The sequence below is a fragment of the Dendronephthya gigantea genome, unplaced genomic scaffold, assembly GCF_004324835.1.
Source record: "Dendronephthya gigantea isolate DGI-Jeju-01 unplaced genomic scaffold, DenGig_1.0 000053F, whole genome shotgun sequence".
NCBI lineage: Eukaryota > Metazoa > Cnidaria > Anthozoa > Malacalcyonacea > Nephtheidae > Dendronephthya > Dendronephthya gigantea.
The window spans coordinates 966,394-983,494 of record NW_021163063.1 but is presented as its reverse complement, the minus strand read 5'-3'; the positions used below and the strand labels follow the sequence as shown (position 1 = coordinate 983,494).

Below are 17,101 nucleotides of genomic sequence, written 5' to 3'. Positions count from 1 at the left end.
GGTGACAAAACCAAAACGAATTTTGCATAATTTATATCATTAACAGGTAATTTACAGGTATAGCTATCCGCTTACAAATTAGCTTCTATTTATTCTATGCGGTCTGGTATGCGATATTTTTATCAAAATATCAAAGCATGGAAACACGAAACTCGACAGAAAGGAAGGCTTACGCGTCATGTATAATTTCCTCTATAAAGTCACACGAATTGATTCAAAATTCTTACAACTTTAGGAAGACGTGAATTTTTTTTACATACGCGTTATTTATGTTGCCATTGAGATGATTTGTTTTGATATGTTATGGCGGAAATAACTGAGATTAATCAATTCGCATTCGTCCTTGAAAGATTTCAGACAATTGCGATTGGAGTTCCTCTTGTGGAATGGATTCACCGAAATTAAATATAGACGACCTCGCATTAAACACATTTCATACCGGGACCGACTTACACACGGCAGCAGTAAATGGCGACAAACTTTCGATCGAACGTATTTTACAGCAACAAGGCGATATTCAAGCGCTCAACAAGGGAGATAAATACGGGCGCACGGCGTTGGTTTACACGGTTTTTGGCGATTGGTACGAATGTGCGGAGTTATTGGTTCGTAACGGAGCGAGCATACAGCAGGTTGATGACGATAGAAGGAGTGTACTCCACTGGGCTGCGTATTTGGACCGGCCAAAGTTCATTAAATTATTTCTCGAACATGTCGACTCAAATCTGGAATGTAATTTTGGCGACAAAGATGGCAGGACTGCTTTACATTACGCCGCGATGCAGGCAAATCCTAAATGTCTACGGTTACTTTTAAAACGGCTCATGATGAACAAACGTACTCTGAACACGACGGACAACGAACAAATGTCGGCGCTACACTGGAGCGTGTTTTACAACCGGCTGGAAAATTTTAAACTGCTTATGCGCGAAGGCGCAGACACAACAAAACGCGACGTGAAGGGAAGGTGTCTACTACACATGGCCGCACTTAACCCCAACGCAGATTCCGTGAAAATTGCGCGCATATTATTAAAACTTAATCGACACATTTCGCGCAAATTTGACTGCCACAAATGCACTTCGCTTCACTTGGCCGTTGCTAATGGAAACCAGGAGCTGGTACGCGAGTTATGCATGGCCGAAGAGCCTGCGTTGAATGATCTCGATGACTTGTCGCGCAGCGTTTTACACTACGCCGTACTCAGGAATGACATTGATCTCATTGATATTCTCGTCTCGGCTGGAGTGTTCGCGCACCACGTGGACAATACTGGGGCGAGCGCGTTGCATTACGCTGCCAAAAACGACAACGCGCAAATCATGAAGCGATTCTTGGAATGTTATAAAAACCTTGAGGATTGTACCGACAATCAGGGTCGAACTGCACTTATGTGGGCCGCAAGCGAGGGCTCTTTGGAAGTCCTCAAATTGATGTTAAAAAACTTGAGCTACTTTAACATACACGCAAGCGACGATCAAGGTTTGACAGCCTTGCATTTCGCGTGCTTTGCTGGCCATGAGGAATGTGTTCAACTTCTCCTCGAGAATTCGGCGGACATTTCGCAACCCGATAAACTCGGCCAAACAGCACTGTTTAAAGCTTGCCAGCAAGGTCATAGAAGGATTATCGATATTCTAATGGATAGAGCAGGTACACCCATCGATAATAATGAACATCAGAGCAACGCAAACCAGGGGATATTGGGTACAATCGGGTCGCATTTGTCGTCCATCCGAGAAGAATCGGTAGTATCTATTGACACGCTTAGAACAGCAGAGTTTGCTCACGTGAATGAAAGAGCAAATTTAGCCCATAAGGAAAAGTCATCACCTCCGGGATACGAAACACCGGAGGGTGTAAAACCCGAGGGAAAACCTCGCGAGAATCGAATGAAAGCGTTCCGATCTTTGGGGCTGACGGCGCGAAATTTGGACTTGGGCGAGTTCAGCGAGGCTCCGGCAGACTTTTCGTCGCAAACGTTGGACATTCACAGACTTGAGGACGACAACGGTTGCACCCCCCTGCACTTTGCTGCGCATGCCGGTCACAAATCCGTGTGCACGTGGCTGCTCAGCCAGGGGGTGGACCCGGGAAAGAAGGACGTGCAGGGTCGCACGGCCTTGCACGGGGCAGCCTTCAAGGGGCACACCGAGTGCATGGCGTTGATGCTGTCCCACAACCCGGACTTGGTTAACGATCGTGATGACGATGGTTACTCGGTGCTACACCACGCCGCAATCAACGGTCAACTGGAAGCCGTGAAACTCCTCGTATCCGATCCTTTCCAGGCCTTTTTAAATTACCGTGTCACGTCCACGGACTGGACACCGTTGGACTTCGCTATGGCCGCTGACCACCAGGACGTGATTCAGTTTCTCATGGACAACGGAGCGTTGACGATTGCTCGGCTTCAGGACCTCGCGGCCGATAAGATCAAAAAGTTCCTGAGGCGTTTGGTTCTCCGGAGGCGCGAAGAGAAAGTGAAACCGCTGATCGAAAGGCACAAACAGTTGACGAAAGAGGAACACTTGAAACACTCTGAACACGAGGAGAAAAATGATATGCATGATGACGTCACTTACGATGACGTCACAGAAGTCTTTAATAAAGACAATGAAACTAAATGTAGTCAATTAAACGATGAAGCTATTGACCGACAGGATAGCTCAATGGAAAATACCGATAGCGAAACTTCGAAGCGAAAGGACACGGTACACAACGATTTGAACTCGGAGGATCATCGGCCTACAGCTGAAGTTAGCAATGGGTTACGTACGATCACGGAAGATGAGAAGAAGAACTTTGACTTGTACTCGGAGAGCGATCTCTCGACGACGGATGACGAACAATTACGAACGTTCCCGGGGCTGTTTTACGACATGGAAATATGTGATAACACCGAGCAAATTTTGTTGCTCAATGCTTGTTACCATGGCGACGTGACGCATGTACAAAAGTTGCTTCAGGGAAACGTAAGTCTGGACTATCGCGACGAAAATGGCTGTACTGTTTTGCACTTTGCAGCCGGACAGGGCAATGAGACGATTTGCAAGTATTTACTACAGCAAGGTGCAGAAACGCGCATGCGTGATATAAACGGGCGAACACCATTACATAACGCTGCGATTTCTGGGAACACGAATTGCGTATCACTGTTGCTAAGCTACAACCAAGACATAGTATCGTATTTGAATTGTGACCATCGAAACGCATTGCATTATGCGGCTGGAATGGGACACCTCGATACGGTGAAGTATCTTTTGTCTGATGCCAGTTGGGTCCGAGACTATTCCGCAAAATCAACCCCGCTGACCGCATTAGATTGCGCTATTCTCGGTCGTCATGACGACGTCGTGGAGTTTATGATTGGACACGGCCTACAACCGAGCGGACTGTTGGATCGGGCTGCGCGGGTTATTCAAAAGAATTTTCGCAAATGGTCGGAACGACATAGAACGCAACATCCGAAAAATCAAAAGAGACCTTTTGCAGTTAGTGAAAACAAGTTGACAAATGATCAAGGCACCTCGAAACAGAGCGAAAATAAGAAAAGAAGTGACAAAAATAGTGAAAATGGTTTGATCAAGAATAGTAATAATGAGAAAAGTTTGGAAAATACCAAAAGATCGTCAGCAAATCTCAAAGAAACTAGCTTGGAAGCGAAGATAACAAAAGCAAAATTTATGTACGAAACCAAACGTCCCACAACAGAAAAAGATATGGACACTCACAAATTGAACTGTAATCCGAAGGACAGATTATCTGAGAGATTATCTCAGGAGATTAAATCTAATCCTGGAAAGAATAACGAACGCAGGGCAACAAGTGGATCAACTTACTCGAAACATTCGCTAGACTTAAGCAGAACTGGTCCTCCGCGGGAAAACAGCGCGCGGGCTCAGGGAAATACTGGTTTGACGTTTGCGCAATCGAATGTCGAGAATCTATCGCGCGCGCCGCAAAGCGTCATCGTGGCGGCTGGAAAGACGGAGAGAATATTCGAGTTGCGCAGTAATTGGGAGCGCATTGCGCTTCTCCGGCGCAAAAAACAAGCAGCGCTCGTGATTCAAAGACACTTTAGAAAGCATTTGAAATTAACGAAAGAAAAAGTTCGCGATAACATTGCTACCGATCTATGCAAGACCAACAAAGAAAAAAGCAAAGCGGGTGTTAATCCTAGTGAACAATGCGAGGGAATCTCGCATAAGAATAACCATGAAAATGAGACAAGCGTGCTTGGTATGAATTTAGCTTTCGATGCGACAAAAAGAACCGGTAAAATCCCATCTGGCGTGAGAGGTACAGCTCAAAAATCACCTCAAAAAAACGACAATAATACTACGCGAGAAAAGGTAAATAAAATCCAATCAATTGCAGAGAAAAATGCGCAGTCAAATTCCGAAATGTACAGCCAAAAACTAGCATCTCCTAGAAGGCTCACTCGGAAAGCCGTCGTCAACCGACTTCGCCCGACATCACCCGAATATGGTTCTTCAGAAAATGAGCCTTTACGTGAAAAAAGTCAGTACAAAAGTTCATTCCCGTTATTGTCCCCGCCCTCATCTGCGCCAGCGGACGGCCGGTCGCCTAGCAACAGACGTGTTCACGCAGCACCGATATCCCCAAAGTCTAGTTCAACGTCATCAAATCGGTCGCCAAGCAACCCAAGAGTGAAGAATAGACACGACAACTCGTCGCCTAGCAACAGGAGTGTTGACGTGGGACAGGTATTGAGTAAAAATGACCTAGTGCAAAAGTGGCTTTCTGATACACTTGGCGGAGATTCGTCCCCGAATACGAAAAATACAGACCCACAACTGGAAACACCAAACTCGGAGCCGCGGTCAAGAAAAACGGATCCCTCAAAAGTTGCCCGTAGACCGTCTTCCCATCCCACACGTGTTCGGAGAGACTCGCTGATTAAGAATGTTTACGGCTCGCCAGCAGCTCATTCTTATAACTTTGCTTTGGATACTTATCATCCGCTGGCATCACGACGCGGGCGCAAAGACACCGCTTTTCCGTTTAGAACTAGTAGTCGATTAAGACCAAATAGTATGAAACGCGTCGAGGGGGGCTGGGTACGAACTACCGAGTATGGCCTGGAATCTACAACCAGCGAGTCTTGTAATAACACGTATTAGACGAAGTTGTAAAGTTGTAAAAGGTGTTAAATTGTAAATATATTGTATTGATTCGATGTGTTTACTTGGACGTCTCTAACCATTTTATAACATTTTCTAGCGGTTTGTGAAGAGTATATTTCCTAAAGTCCTTCGTCTAGTCGACTAGCGGAGCAAACCTTAATGAATTGATGCATGGAGAGTTAGAAAAACAGTAGTGCGCATTTTAAGTAAATGTTTAGTATGAAATTGAGGTATTTCATTTCACGATAGAGAGATATACTCTGAAGTGCTATATCAAACTTTAAGTATATTTGTTTGTTTTCACAGTCAATGAACATGGTAAAATATTGCCCGGCCTAAACTAAAACCCAAAGGAGATTTTCAGCATTGCGTAGATTTGCCTTGTTGTAAACTGAAACTCCAGTTTCAGCACGGAAATATTTCATCCCGCATCCACTGTCTTTCCGTCAGATCGTACTGATTATTATCAACTTATTTTAGACTTTAACATTCATTTAGCGCTCATTTGCACATTTGACTATCGCCTGCGCTGACAGCCGGGTATAACAGAACGACGGGGTGGATTAAACGAAGAATAAGATTAAACAAACAATTTTTCATTCAACATTTCATAAAGTCCACAATTGCTGCGTGACCTGGCCACATCGCACTCCGTTCTCAGAATCCATTCTTTCCATAAAACTCAACTATGACCAGGAAACACGACACCAGATATATAATGGTCTTGTGATCTATAGTAAACACTTTTAATACAAACAAGGAATCGTTCTAAGACAAGGCATATACGACCTGTATGGAAACGACGATATCAAACACATAGTGAATGTTTTCTTCATTCTGTTTCGAAGAGAAATGGCGAGAAGAAGTTCATTTGGAGGTTACGATGAGGAAAGATTCGTAAATAAAGTCGACGATAGACTATTTTGTCCGATCTGCTTCAAGGTGGTCAAAGACCCAGTGCGATGCCCGAACGAACACCATTTTTGTCGCTCGTGTATTCAAAAGTGTTTGAACGAAACCTCCGAAACCTGTCTAACTTGCCAACACCATCTCACGGAAGAAACCTTGGCCAAACCGACGAGATTTTTAATGGAAACGTTGGAGCGTCTCAAGATTCGTTGCGATCACGCAAGCCGTGGTTGTCGAGAAGTGGTCGAGCTTGAATTTCTCGATCGGCATGTCGAGAGATGTGGCTATTCACCAACACGTTGTACAAACACGGGCTGTTCTGAAGTCATCAACCGAAACGAGCAAGACCGACATAAGAACGAACTTTGTCGTTTCCGTATCATTGTCTGTGACGAGTGCAAGCAACGAGTGACGCCCGAGTCAAGTCGTTCTCATCCTTGTTTCATGAGGAAAGAAATTGACGAGTTGACGAGAAAGCTGGAGAATAAAGACGAGTTAAATCGCAAGTTGATGGCTGATGTTGCCCGTCAAAATGTTGTCATTGATGATCTTAACCGTAAGGTGAATAGAATGACGTCAGAAGTGAAATATCGAAGCAACGAAACAAGAGAAAATGGCGATTTATTTACCGGAAGACGAAAGATATTTGTCTGCGGAGGGAGGGGGGAGAAGTGTACCCTTAAAACCGTAGAATCGTTCAGCTGGCCTGAGAATATCTGGACACCAGAACCAGCAATGAATATCGAACGACAAGCTCCTGCCTCGTTTCTATACGAGAGTCAAATATATGTCAGTGGGGGATGGACTGGATACGAGTTTACTGACATTATTGAAATGCAGAGAATGGATCAAGAATGGATCGAGGCTCCTGTCAAGATGCCAATCAAGTGTCGAGGACACGGGATTGTTTGTAACGAAGATAAAGCAATTTTAACTGGCGGACGTATTGACGAAGACAACATTTCTGATGGGATTTACGAAATTAAACTAACTCCCCCATACACGACGAAATTATTGACCCAGTTGCCAGAGAGAAGATATTACCATGGTTGTCAGATTATTGACAACGAAGTCGTGGTTGTTGGTGGACGAACAACAAAATACACAAAGGATACTCAAAACACTGTCTATGCATACGATATTAACAATAACGAATGTAAGACTTTGTCGCCACTGCCATTTCCTATCGCTGCTATGGCTACTGTTAGTTATAAAGGTAATGTAGTTTTGATCGGAGGTCATAACGAGAAAGGCAGAACATTGAACACAGTATTCATGTACGAAGTGAAAACAGGAAAAATAAAGATGTTACCTTGTCTTAATCATAAAAGAGCAGCAAGTGCAGCAGCTATCACTGGTAATATCATCGTTGTCATGGGTGGTTATGATTGTGAAACTAAAACATGCCTCAGTTCAGTCGAGTGCTTAGATTTAAGTACCAACGAATGGAGAAAATTACCTCCAATGACAAGCAAACGAGGTTACGCGACTGCAGTTCTGATATGCTAAAATGCATTCTAACAAACCAATGGAACAAGCGCGGCGTGGATCTGTAGGAAAGGATAATGATTTCACGAGGCACAAAATATATATAAGCAAGAACTGATCATTGTGACATAAGATATATCAAGCATAATTATTTTTAAACTACTTGATTTTTTACAAAATTACTGAATAAAATGAAATGAAATAAACTTCAGTCTATTTTTATATTGCCATAGTTCAGGACGGCACAAAAAGTTTTGCTAGTGACGGCTAATTAACACTGACCAAGTTCTTGAACGTCTTTGGCAATAGTTTTGTTTCACCAAATTTTGCTGGCATTTTTTCATGCTGTGGATTGGCTACGGTTGGTCAGGTCTGCCACCCTATGGCAAAAGGCCAACTCTCATGAGCCAGGAATTGCTAATATTTGTTCTCGTGAATGTGAAATGACGACTTTTTCACCATGAATCAGAACGAGCTTTACATTGGTCTTGGCGTAAAACTAAACCTATTCTAGTGCCAGAAAATTGAAGCAACTATCGGGAACTTTTAGACAAATTACATTCATTTTGAGGGATATTACGAGATTCCACATTCTTTTAGGGCTCATGACGCACATTTGACTATTGTCTGTCGCAGACGAGACTGGTCACTGGCATAACAGAACGAGAGGGTGGATGGAACGAAGAATAAGCTCAAAGGAACAAGATGATCCCAGATCTCAAATGTCTCCAATTGTCTGGCGTTGTCCGATCACTTCACACTCCGTTCTCAGAATCCATTCTTTTCATATGATTCCACTCTAGTTCAGGGTCGGCGTTAGATCATATCGAACTAACGTACATGACGTCATAAAATTTTCAATAACCCTAACCCTAACCGTAATTAAGGTAAAGCCAGAGATACTATTACATAAGTATATGATCACTCCTATACTGGGTATGAGGGTAACAGACATTTACACTTTCGTGTACATTTATTATTTATAAATGTATAAATGTACCATCATTCATCGCCATTTTTATTTTATCATTTTTATGAACCAGCTCTTGAAAGACTTCGTGTAAGACTTCTGTTATTATACTTCCGTTGTTGCAAAATTTATGACGTCATGTACGTTAGTTCGATATGATCTAACGCCGACCCTAGTTCAGAGTCATCACTCATCAGGAAACACGACACCAGATATATGATGGTCTTGTGAACAAGCAAACACATATTTTAACCGTCGGAGACTATAGGAGTCGTTGTCATACACGGAATTAAATCGATTTTATCGACGTTCAAAGCAAGGAGCTCGACACATGAGGTACTGCATTATAGTTTTAATGTTTCCTGAACGGTTTGATGTTAGATTTATTCTTGAATTTGTGAACATATGGTAGCCTGATGGTCGATGAGGATTTCCTGAATTATGGCGTAATATCAGCCACATCACACAGGAATTATTGTTCAGTTAGTAAATTACTTTCTTCTCTTAAATGTTGAGTGTATCCGTCTGTGCCCATAGCTTACTGTTAAGAGAGTTATCACGATCTTACGTCGAAGCGATAGCTAGCGTTGCGACTGTATTTTAGTAAAGCTAATTTTAAAGCTCGCTCAGACTCAAACTCATTAAGTGGGAGATCTCAATCACGTCGTAACGATTCCGTAACAGTATTTCCATTCGAATAACGCTTGTTTTACATTAAATCTTTCTGTTGAATAACAATTTCACATTGATCAGTAATAACAGAATTTAAATGTCGCACTCGGTGAGACTGTACGAGAGTGAGCTTTTTGAACACAGGTTAACTAGTCTTATGAAAGGTATCAATATATTTTCTGGGAAGTCTAAATTCGCTGCGGCTAGTGCTAGGTCAGGAAATTAAGTTCGACTACGAGATTTTCTCAGCGGCGGTTCCCTAATAAATCAATAGCGGCTGAGCCAAGGAGACAGCGTTCGTAGATCGTAAACTCTTTACAGCCTCTTCCCCGGCGCGTGTTTTATTTTAATTATGATTTAATCGGTGATTAATCGCGTAGTAATGTTTGTCTCGCGGGAGGACACGCACGAAGCGACAGCGTGGGGGAGAGGAGAAGTGGAGAACGCGCCTGGCAGAAAATGCATTCAAGATGGCGGAAGAAACATTCGAAGAAATCGAAGATGTATTATGCGCGATTGCAGGATTGAAAAGACCAGCACATGCAGCATTTAAAACAGGAAAGTTGTTGTGTCCAAATAAATTGTGTGTTGAAAAGTTTTTTGAAGAGAGTGGCATTCAACATCATTATCGTTTGAAACACAATACGGATTTCACACAGACTGACGGCCAAGAATCCGTAGACTGACGGCCAAGAATCCGTAAGGATGCGGAGACTTTTACACGAGAAAGAAACCAAGGCATGTCTTGAGCAGTTATTCAAAGTCCGTCTTTCAAAGGTGAGTTTTTCACAAATTTTATGTCCTATTTGACGGTGATGTTCCAATGATTTGGCTATATGAATCTCGCCAGGTTTACATACATTATAGTTATACATACATCATTTATTCATCCAATATCACAAATTCATAATTATCGTCGAGCATTCAGTAGATATTAAAATACCGAAAAATATTTGCTGCAACTACATCTATTGAGTTTTGAATACTTAAAATTGAATGGGAAGAAATACTGTATCCTCGAGCAATCCGTCATTTTCACTAATACCCTTTTCCCATTTTACTGTAGGAACACCATTATCAAACTGTCAATGTGAGAGCAAGTTTCAATTTTAGACTGAAGAAAAAAAATGCACTCCTTAAATTTTTGGCAAAGAGACATGATGACATATGTTTACTAATTGGGTCATGTTCCTCCATTCTCAGTTTATGTAATACCTTGCCAATAAACCATATGTACATAATTTATTGAGGGGGGCATGTGTATGTAAATTAATGATCTGACTCGACCAAAAATGGTTGTAAATGGGATATGTAGGTTATTGTAAATAGTCACATTGTCACTAAGCTCTTGTTTGTAAGCTTGTAAGGATAATCTAATTAAAGATCACTTTTAGTCCTATTACCCCCTTCCTTTAAATGGCATAATAGCTGATGATCCCCCTTTTCAGTATCATATATTCTTCCTATCCCCCTCTCTTTTTTACACATTCTTTATATGACTGTATATAAAGTATATTGTTCAATTACTTACTGTTTTTTGTCATCTGAGTTCACTGTTTTTTTAGTGCAGTTTGGAAAAACAGAAGTGACACATCTAGTCAATCGATTCTTGTCAACATCCGTTAGGTCTAGTATGTTCATCAATTCCGACTGAATGACAAATGGACTAGAATCACTTGCAGCAACCACAAAATCATGAATGTCCTCCGATAACTTTCTCCTTTCAGTGCATTGTCTACTTGATGGATTGCTGGTACCTGATAATATTAAGATAGAGTTTAGCCTCTAAGAATATGGCATCATTACTCATTGGTAATTATACTACACTCCATTTCAAGGCACCTTAATAGATTGGCAATTATTAAAGGTTTTGTCAGCAATATTAAGGTGTTAGAATATTGCTTTCAACTGTAGGCTGCACAGATATATATGCTGAAGAGACTGTGTGGAATGTGAAGAGATTTTTGAAAAATATTGTCCTGGAATGCATTGCCCAAGAACTTCAAGATGGATGAAAAAAAAACATAAAATATATCATGTGATAACTTACTAGTCTGCACTTGTTTTGCTTTTGCAAGTCGTTTTGGTTTGGTCTCAGCTGCCAATTTAGATTCAGGTGTCAAGGAGTGTTTACCATGATGGTATTCTTGCTCTTTTTTTTTGTGGTGTTGCTGGAAAGGGCTTATCAGGACCTTTGGAAAACAATTTAATTTTCTGCCAGGCGCGTTCTCCTTTCCCCCACGCTGTCGCTTCGTGCGTGTCCTCCCGCGAGACAAACATTACTACGCGATTAATCACCGATTAAATAAAACACGTGCCGGGGACGAGGCTGAACTCTTTACACTAAAGAAAAGAATTTAGGGATTAATTATGAAAGGGGCGTGTGCAACCTCGTACCCAGATTTTTTTCCCGTGTGAATTCCTTCCGGTTCCAGACCTCCTCATTTCTTTACCGACTTTTACGTGTTTGAAATTCAATTAACGATCTTTCAATTGTTTTTTCATTATTCACAAATGAATATTTCTCGGCGTTAAATTTGTTTCCATTTATCGTTATTGATGTTGTGAAAATGTTAATGATTAATAAATGCATATTGTTGATGTAATTGCTCTTTGTTTCCTCATATCGACTTTCACTTTACGGAACATATTCTTTTGGTGTTGCTTTAACTTACTTGCTCGCACAATTGAGGTTCCATGCAACAGCATTATTGTGTTTATTCAGTGTTTTTGATGCACCAATCGAATCTCAATAGTTCGACACAAATCCTAAGCTCTGATCCTCTCTCTTGTCTTTTAGTTCTGTGTCTAAAACGTTTCCTTGATGGCTGAAGCATTTTCCGCAGCTGGAGAAGCTTTACGAGCCACTGCATCGGTCACTGGCGGGAAATTTGTGATCACCATCGGCACTGACAGTGTAGAAGTTGCAAAAGAAGTGACAAAAGAAGTGTGTGGAACAATCACTAAACTAGGATTGGGTCTCGGAGCTCTGTATGCTGGTTATAGTTTGTTAAAACCATTAGTCGACACTGCAGTTAAAAAAGCTCTGGGTGGAGACCGCGATGATCAGGACGCCCGTGACATTCGACCAGGATGTTTGCATGTTGACTTACATTGTTTGACAGACAAAAGGTTTCTGGAAGTCTTGGAGGATTACGAATCAGGAAAGATGAAGGAACGCTTGCAGGAAGAACTGTCGCTGGTTGGAATTAAAGTGGAAGGAATGAAGGTGAAGATTGAAAACATGGAGGAGGTGAATGAAAGAAAGGAAGATATTAGGAAAAGGTACTTGATACTTTCTATCATTTGAAATGTGAAAATATAGATTAGTCTGACACTGCATTGAAAGTGTCTAAGATTCTTCATCTATGTAAAATTCGTTAAAATATTCGTAGTATAACCTGTTAGCAGAGATGGGTTGAAGGGGATGCTAATGATAGCACAAAACAAATCCCTGTTTACCTAAAACTACCAGAAAATTTCACATTTTTAACGAGTCATCTGGCCTTTAAGATTCGAACGACCACATCAAGGTCTAAATGTCTGTTCACATGATCCAATTTTGTCGCATCCAATTCACTTCTGATGGTGTTTTATGGACTGGACTTGACTCTTGACTTGCAATATATGCAGATTTATCAATAACCGACTATATTCCATACGTTAGAAGTGAAATGGATCTAACAAAATTGGATCGAGTGAACAGACCTTGAAGCCTCTTTTTCACAGCCCGGACCAAGAAGGGATGGAGGGATTTTTTCCCGGAAAACTTTACGATGTTTAGTTTAATAATTTCACTTTGCGATTCAAATGTTTATTAAAAATGATCAGACACATTCAAACTCGCACTAAACTATATCACTGGTGTGGTTAAAATGGATTTGATATCACTGACTTAGTAATACATGCAAAGAATCGCTTTAAGACAATGTATTTACGACCTGCCTTGCAAACAACGATATCAAACACATAGTGAATGTTTTTTTCATTTTGTTTCAAAGAGAAATGACGAGGATAAGTTCATTTGGAGGCTACGATGAGGAAAGATTCGTAAATAAAGTCGACGCTAAGCTGCTTTGTTCGATCTGCTTCAAGGTGGTCAAAGACCCAGTGCAATGCCCAAACGAACACCATTTTTGTCGCTCGTGTATTCAAAAGTGGTTACAGGGAAGCTCTGAAGCCTGTCCAACTTGTAAAAACCATCTCACGGAAGAAACCTTGGCTAAACCACCGAGATTTTTGACCGAAACTTTGGAAAGTCTGAAGATTTGTTGTGATCACGCAAGCCGTGGTTGTGGAGAAGTGGTCGAGCTTGAATTTCTTGATCGGCATGTCGAAAGATGTGGCTATTCACCAACACGTTGTACAAACACGGGCTGTTTTGAAGTCATCAACCGAAACGAGCAAGAACGACATGAGAACGAACTTTGTCGTTTTCGTATCATTGTCTGTGACGAGTGCAAGCAACAAGTGACGCCCGAGTCGAGTCGTTCACATCCTTGTTTCATGAGAAAGGAAATTGACGAACTGACGAGAAAGCTGGAGAAAGAAATGAAGGAGAAAGAACAGAGTCAAGAGGCTAATCAAAAGTTGATGGGCGATGTTGCCCGTCAAAACGTTGTCATTGACGATCTTCAGCGCAAAATGAACAGCATGACGTCAGAAGTGAAATATCCAAGCAACGAAACAAGAGAAAATGACGATTTCATCAACGGAAGACGAAAGATATTTGTCTGCGGAGGGATGGACGATAAATATCTCCTTACAGGAGTAGAATCGTTCAGCTGGTCTGAGAATACCTGGACACCAGAACCAAGAATGAACATGGGACGACAAACTCCTTCCTCGTTTCTATACGAGGATCAAATATATGTCAGTGGAGGAGGGACTGTACACGGGAATGCTGACACTATTGAAATGCAGAGAATGGATCAAGAATGGATCGAGGCTCCTGTCAAGATGCCAATCAAGTGTCGAGCACACGGAATGGTTTGTAACGAAGATAAAGCAATTTTAATTGGCGGGAGTATTGAGAAAGACGACGCTTCTGGTGAAATTTACGAAATTAAACTAACTCCTCCATATACGACGAAGTTATTGACCCAGTTGCCAGAGAGAAGATCTTTCCATGGTTGTCAGATTATTGACAACGAAGTCGTTGTTGCTGGTGGAATAACATCAAACTACTTCAGCGACACTAAAAACACTGTATATTCATACGATATTAACAATAACGAATGTAAGACTTTATCGCCACTGCCATTTCCTATCGCTGGTATGGCTACTGTTAGTTATGAAGGTAATATAATTTTGATCGGAGGTCATAACGAGAAAGGCAAAACATTGAACACAGTATTCATGTACGAAGTGAAAACAGGAAAAATTAAGATGTTACCTCGTCTTAATCATAAAAGAGCGGGAAGTGTAGCAGTTATCACTGGCAATATGATTATCGTCATGAGTGGTTATGATTATGAAACTAAAACATATCTCAATTCAGTCGAGTGCTTAGATTTAAGTGCCAATGAATGGAGAGAATTGTCACCAATGACAGAGAAACGAGGTTTTGCAACTGCAGTTCTCATGAACTAAAATACTGTATTCAAGTGAATCATTGATACGAAAAGCAAGAACTGCAAGTAATAAATTGTATGATTTAGAAAATGATTGTTCAGCTTTCATATTAATTCGTACGATGCATAATAAGTATATACTACCCTATTATAGCCTTAAAACAAATGTTTTAAATCAGTGTAAATATTTTCATCAATATTGACTGTATATATCTTTTAATGAAAACCGTAGCTTAATAAACCTTTATCGCCGTGTTTACAAGTTCTTCGGCGTTGACTCGGAAATTCACGGAACTATATTAGGTGGAAACGAAAAAGTCATTATATGCGATTAGGTTAATTTGACGTCCATATTTTCTGGAGCACAAAACTTAAGCTATAAAAACAAATCTTTTACACACAAATAAAGGTCGGATTTTCAACTGTCGAAGGCCGGAAGCCTTTCGGTAAGTGGCGATAAATAACGGCGCAACACGATACGAAGTTTACCGAGTTGTAAATGTCTCGCGTAATTAGCCTGAACACAGACCTACGTTTCGCCTGCCTTAAAATTCGCGGGGAGACGCAAAGGCAAAACGGGCGAAATGGAGGTCTTTGTTCAGGCTGTCAACCCTTTAAGGCCATGTTACACGGTGCCATTTTTCTTGCGACTTGCAATGCAATTCTACTTTGAAGAGATGTAAATTGGTGAAGAGTATTTAAAATGCAAGAACTAAGATGCGCCATGGAGTGTAATAAAGACAGAAGTTTGGTAGTTGCCAAATTTACATCTCTCAAAAGAAGAATTGCATGGCAAGTTGCAGGAAAAATTGCACCGTGTCACATGGCCTAAGTATTCTATTATCATGAGCAATGCTGTGGCCTATTACAATATCGAGATTGTCGTTTATATGCGATGCACACAACAGATCAATTATCCACCTTCATTTGAAATAGAGCGTTCAGCCTTGGTATATTCCTATGAGTTATGTAACATCCAGCAATGAACATGGGACGACAAGCTCCTTCCTCGTTTCTATACGAGGGTCAAATATATATCAGTGGAGGGTGGACTGGATACGAGAATACTGACACTATTGAAATGCAGAGAATGGATCAATAATGGTTCGAGGTTCCTGTCAAGATGCCAATCAAGTGTCAAGCACACGGAATGGTTTGTAACGAAGATAAAGCAATTTTAACTGGCGGGAGTATTGAGAAAGACATCATTTGTGATGGGATTTATGAAATTAAACTAACTCCCCCATACACGACGAAATTATTGACCCAGTTGCCAGAGAGAAGATGTTATCATGGTTGTCAAATTATTGACAGCGAAGTCGTGGTCGCTGGTGGACGGACATCATCATGTCTCGCGGACACTAAAAACACTGTGTATGCATACGATATTAACAATAATGAATGCAAAACCCTGCCGCCACTGCCATTTGCTATCGCTGCTATGGCTACTGTTAGTTATAAAGGTAATATAATTATGATCGGAGGTCATAACGAAAAAGGCAGAACATTGAACTCAGCATTCATGCACAAAGTGAAAACAGGAAAAATTAAGATGTTACCTTGTCTTAATCATATATAAAAGATCTGCATGTGTAGCAGTTATCACTCGCAATATGATTATCGTCATGGGCGGTTATGTTCATGAAACTAAAACATGTCTGAATTCAGTCGAGTGCTTAGATTTAAGTGCCAATGAATGGAGAGAATTATCTCCGATGTCATCCAGACGAGCTTTTGCAACTGGAGTTATATTATCGTAGACTATTTTCAAACGAACCAATGGGACATGAACATTGTTAAACATGATGTTGCATTATAAATGTGCATTAAAAAGGATGATCATTTCACTTTGAACAATTGAAAAAAAATATCAGCGTAATAATTGATCATTGAAAAATAAGACTTAGTAAGCATAATTTTCTTAAACCGCTTATACACAATTATCAAATAAAATAAAATAAAACAGAAGCACATGCTCACTTTTAAAAGGGTTATTTAAGGATCTTAATAGATCTTATGCATAATAATGACGTAACAAGCCGTGACGCCTGCAGGGAATTCTAATTTTAGTGGTCACGGCGAAAAATTTAAACTTCAAATTTCCCACCGTGACCACTAAGACCAGAATTCCCTGCAGGTGCCACAACTTGTTACGTCATTATGCATAAGGTCTATTTCAAGTGGATATCATACACTCCTTAAATTCAGGCCTGGAAAAAAATGTATCAACTCTCGGTTCTCCGGCAGGAAACGAATCTGCGACTTTGCGATGCCGGTGCAATGGTCTTGTTACCGAAAAATGTTTATAAGATAACTTTTTGTGTGTTCCTTCCCCTTTT

The 17,101-nt window shown here is 40.9% G+C and overlaps 3 protein-coding genes across 3 annotated transcripts in view; all 3 read left to right on the top strand.

Annotated features, from left to right (window-relative positions):
- The first annotated feature begins 50 nt into the window (after positions 1-50).
- On the top strand, positions 51-5,147 carry LOC114529047 (serine/threonine-protein phosphatase 6 regulatory ankyrin repeat subunit A-like). Its single transcript, XM_028550772.1, has one exon. It carries the CDS (start codon positions 387-389, stop codon positions 5,145-5,147), a length of 4,761 nt encoding a protein of 1,586 aa, XP_028406573.1. The 5' UTR covers positions 51-386.
- A 1,356-nt stretch (positions 5,148-6,503) lies between these two features.
- LOC114529046 (kelch-like protein 40b) lies at positions 6,504-7,568 on the top strand. Its single transcript, XM_028550770.1, has one exon. The coding sequence runs from the start codon at positions 6,504-6,506 to the stop codon at positions 7,566-7,568; it is 1,065 nt and encodes a 354-aa protein (XP_028406571.1).
- Positions 7,569-8,713: 1,145 nt separating this feature from the next.
- LOC114529115 overlaps positions 8,714-17,101 on the top strand; it is an 81,453-nt gene continuing 73,065 nt past the window's right edge. The window contains exons 1-2 of the mRNA XM_028550865.1: positions 8,714-8,853; positions 11,990-12,474. Of these exons, the coding sequence (XP_028406666.1) occupies positions 12,014-12,474 (461 nt within the window). The 5' untranslated portion in view covers positions 8,714-8,853; positions 11,990-12,013. The remainder of the gene's footprint in view (positions 8,854-11,989; positions 12,475-17,101) is intronic.